The sequence below is a fragment of the Camelina sativa genome, chromosome 13 (assembly GCF_000633955.1).
Source record: "Camelina sativa cultivar DH55 chromosome 13, Cs, whole genome shotgun sequence".
NCBI classification, from domain to species: Eukaryota; Viridiplantae; Streptophyta; class Magnoliopsida; order Brassicales; family Brassicaceae; genus Camelina; species Camelina sativa.
This window is the reverse complement of record NC_025697.1, coordinates 2,533,553-2,536,628: the sequence shown is the minus strand read 5'-3', so window position 1 is coordinate 2,536,628 and position 3,076 is coordinate 2,533,553. Positions and strand designations below refer to the sequence as shown.

The 3,076-nt window shown below is 34.1% G+C and overlaps 1 protein-coding gene across 1 annotated transcript; it reads right to left on the bottom strand.

Moving 5' to 3' along the window:
• Positions 2,532–3,062, bottom strand: LOC104734662 (kinesin-like protein KIN-14G). The gene is made up of 2 exons (XM_010454286.2): positions 2,958–3,062; positions 2,532–2,878 (listed from the first exon to the last, which is right to left on the bottom strand). The coding sequence occupies exons 1-2, from the start codon at positions 3,045–3,047 to the stop codon at positions 2,666–2,668; spliced, it is 303 nt and encodes a 100-aa protein (XP_010452588.1). The 5' UTR covers positions 3,048–3,062; the 3' UTR covers positions 2,532–2,665.

The following is a 3,076-nucleotide window of genomic DNA, read 5'->3' as shown; positions in this document are numbered from 1 at the left end:
AAAAAAAAAAAAAAAAAAAAAAAAAAAGAAAAAGCACCAACTTGTGCTTGTGCCCACTACATTCAAAAACGTTACCTTTTTACTACAAAAGATGGTTTTCGTGGTTTTTAACCATGATATAAGAAGTCTTTTAGAATCTTTTGATTTGTTTTCTAAGATGTTTTGAGTCTTTACAGGTTTTCTAAGAGGCCAAAATGCCACAAAAAACAAAACAAAAAATCTGGCATGTCAGTGTTTAATCTAAATGCCATCGAAAATGTGATATTCCTAAATTACCCTTAATGAAATTTGAGACGAAATACAACTAGAACAACTGAGATAAAATTGGACAACTGGTACAATAGGACAACTAATATAATTGGTACAACTGAGATATAATATTATAATGAGTATAACTGATAGAGAATAGGATAATTGGTACAACTAATATATAAAAGTACAACTAGTACAAATGATATATACAATGGGTACAACTGTTACCAAACCAACTAATTGTTCTAAACCCTAGCGCTGCCGTCGCCTTCCTCCGCCATCAACCCCCGATTTTAACCTCTCCATGGCTTGATCCGCCGTCCATTTACTCCCCCAGATCTTCCCTCTTCATCACCAACTCGTTTTACACCATCTTTGTTGTTCCTCTCCACTTTCTCCTTCGCCGCAAATCATCATCTCCGCTGCAACTAAACGAGAACCGAAATAAGGTTTGGCTATGGCGACACACACACAACGATTAGAAGTGAAATCTAAGAACATTAAAAAAAATCAATCTTTTTGTTTTTTTTTTCAGATCTGTCGACAAAAATGAGCTAGAGAGAAACTGAAGAGAAAAGAAATGAGTATTAGGTTAAAGGATTTTTGGTCTTTTCCAAACATTTTGATTTAAATAAATTAAAAAAATAAATAAATAAACTTGATATGGCATTCTAGCTTTTTTTGTCTCATATATGGCATTTTGGACATTGATCCGATTTTGGCATGAAAGGAGCAAAATGGAGCAATTAGATGGATTTTGGAGCAATTCAGCTAAGGAAGAGAATTTGGAGCCGATCAGAAGTGATGGTGTCGATCTACACCTCACTTGGTGTCGGTCGACACCCCTGTTTGCCATTCAAGACCCAAGTTTTGGAAGTTTTACAAATCTGCCCCAAAGTTTTCCATAATTGCAACACAAGTCCTTGACGTGTTTTAGGACATATAAATAGTGTTTTCAGGTTTTTAAAACCCTTAAGTTATTTTCTAGCAAGTTTTATATTCTGCAACCCTGTGAGATTTTGAGAGCTTTTGGGAGAGAGAGATCTGAATTCCTTTGTAGAGAGAAGAATTTTTAAACTCCCTTCTTACTTTTTAATCTCTATTGCTTATTATTCAAAAAAGATGATTTGTTTTTCATTGAATATGTCTGAGTAGTTTGTTTGTTAGGTTCAGGGTTTTTTCATAGGGATTTTATGATTTATTAGATCTGATTATTTAGGATTCATTATCTTTCTAGATCTTCATCATAAATTGTTCTTCATATTAATCCTTGATTGGCCATCTAGAATTAATAATCTAGAAAAATAAATTGATATGAAAATATAATTGATTTTCCTGATAAAAATTTTTGATGAGCAAAATTAAAACTTGCAAAGAGATTTGATCTAGTAATTTTGTGGACAATCTAAACCAGTTTTCAAAGCTGATTTTTAACCTTGAATTTTGCAAAGAGATTTGGATTTTCTGGCTTTAAATTTAGATAATATTTGCAGTGAAAACTGATTTATTTTACAAAAGTGTTTAGAGTTCTAGATCTTGTTTGAATCCTATTTATTTCAAGATTTAATAATTTGTAATTTTCTGAGAAATTCCCTAGGCCTAGCTTTTTGATCCATTGAATTTACAACTGTTTTATTTAATATTTTGCATTGTTATTTCAATTTAATTTAATCTGTTTCATAATTATAAAACTCTATAATTTATTGTGTAGACTTGAGTACTTGTGGAATTCGACCCCTAAGTACTGCAGTGATCTCTTAATTTGAAAGAGTAGCTCTAGGGTTTAATTTGAGCATATCATGTGTACATTTTCTTTTTGTTATTTCAATGTCAAAACGTTACTGCAACAATTTTAGAGATTTGGACGAATCTCCACCGTCGGTGAGCTAAAGAAAAGAGCTAGGTAAGGACATGGGCCTTCACTGTTTTTAAAACCATTCAAAAATATTTCAAACTAACTAAAATATGCACATTTTATTATTATTGTCAACTTACCGTCGCTCTTTCATTACCTACTTGTCCGTCTCCCGCTTCTGCATCTAAATAGTCGCTCTAGCCCCTATCCCGTAGTCGTAGAGCGTTTTATCCATGTTGACGAGAGTACCTTCCCGCCAAAGCTCAAGTACTGTATGGCTTGAGGAATTTCCGAAGCTTGGTAAATTTCCTCAAGCCATGCAGTACTTGACCTTTGGCGGGAAGGTACTCTCGTCAACATGGATAAAACGCTTTACGACTACGGGATAGGGGCTAGAGCGACTATTTGGATGCAGAAGCGGGAGATGGGCGGGTAGGTAATGAAAGAGCAACGACAAGTTGACAATAATAATAAAACGTGCATATTTTAGTTAGTTTGAAAGTTTTTTGAATGGTTTTAAAAACAGTGAAGACCCATGTCTTTACCTAGCTCTTTTCTTTAGCTCGCAGACGGTGGAGATTTACAAGGATATCTTTTGTTGCTTCCATCACTAACGAGAAGGTCTCTGAGTTGCTCATTGTAAATCTCAATCATCTGAACAGCAATATGGTAGCGGAATGTCTCTTTTCTTTGTTCAGCAAAAAGAAACAGATCACCAAGTGCTCTGTAATTAACTCCTTGACTCTTCTCTGTTAAATCTCTTGGTCCACTCTAGAAAATTTGGAAACAATAATAAATTTCTCTAGCTTCAAAGTGCTTCAAAATTTTATAGTTTCAACTCTAATCTTACCATTGTGAATGTTTTTCCTGATCCAGTTTGACCATATGCAAATATGCATACATTGTATCCATCAAGAACAGAACGGACCAATGGCTGCATATCAGAGAATACCTCTTCTACAAAAAGCA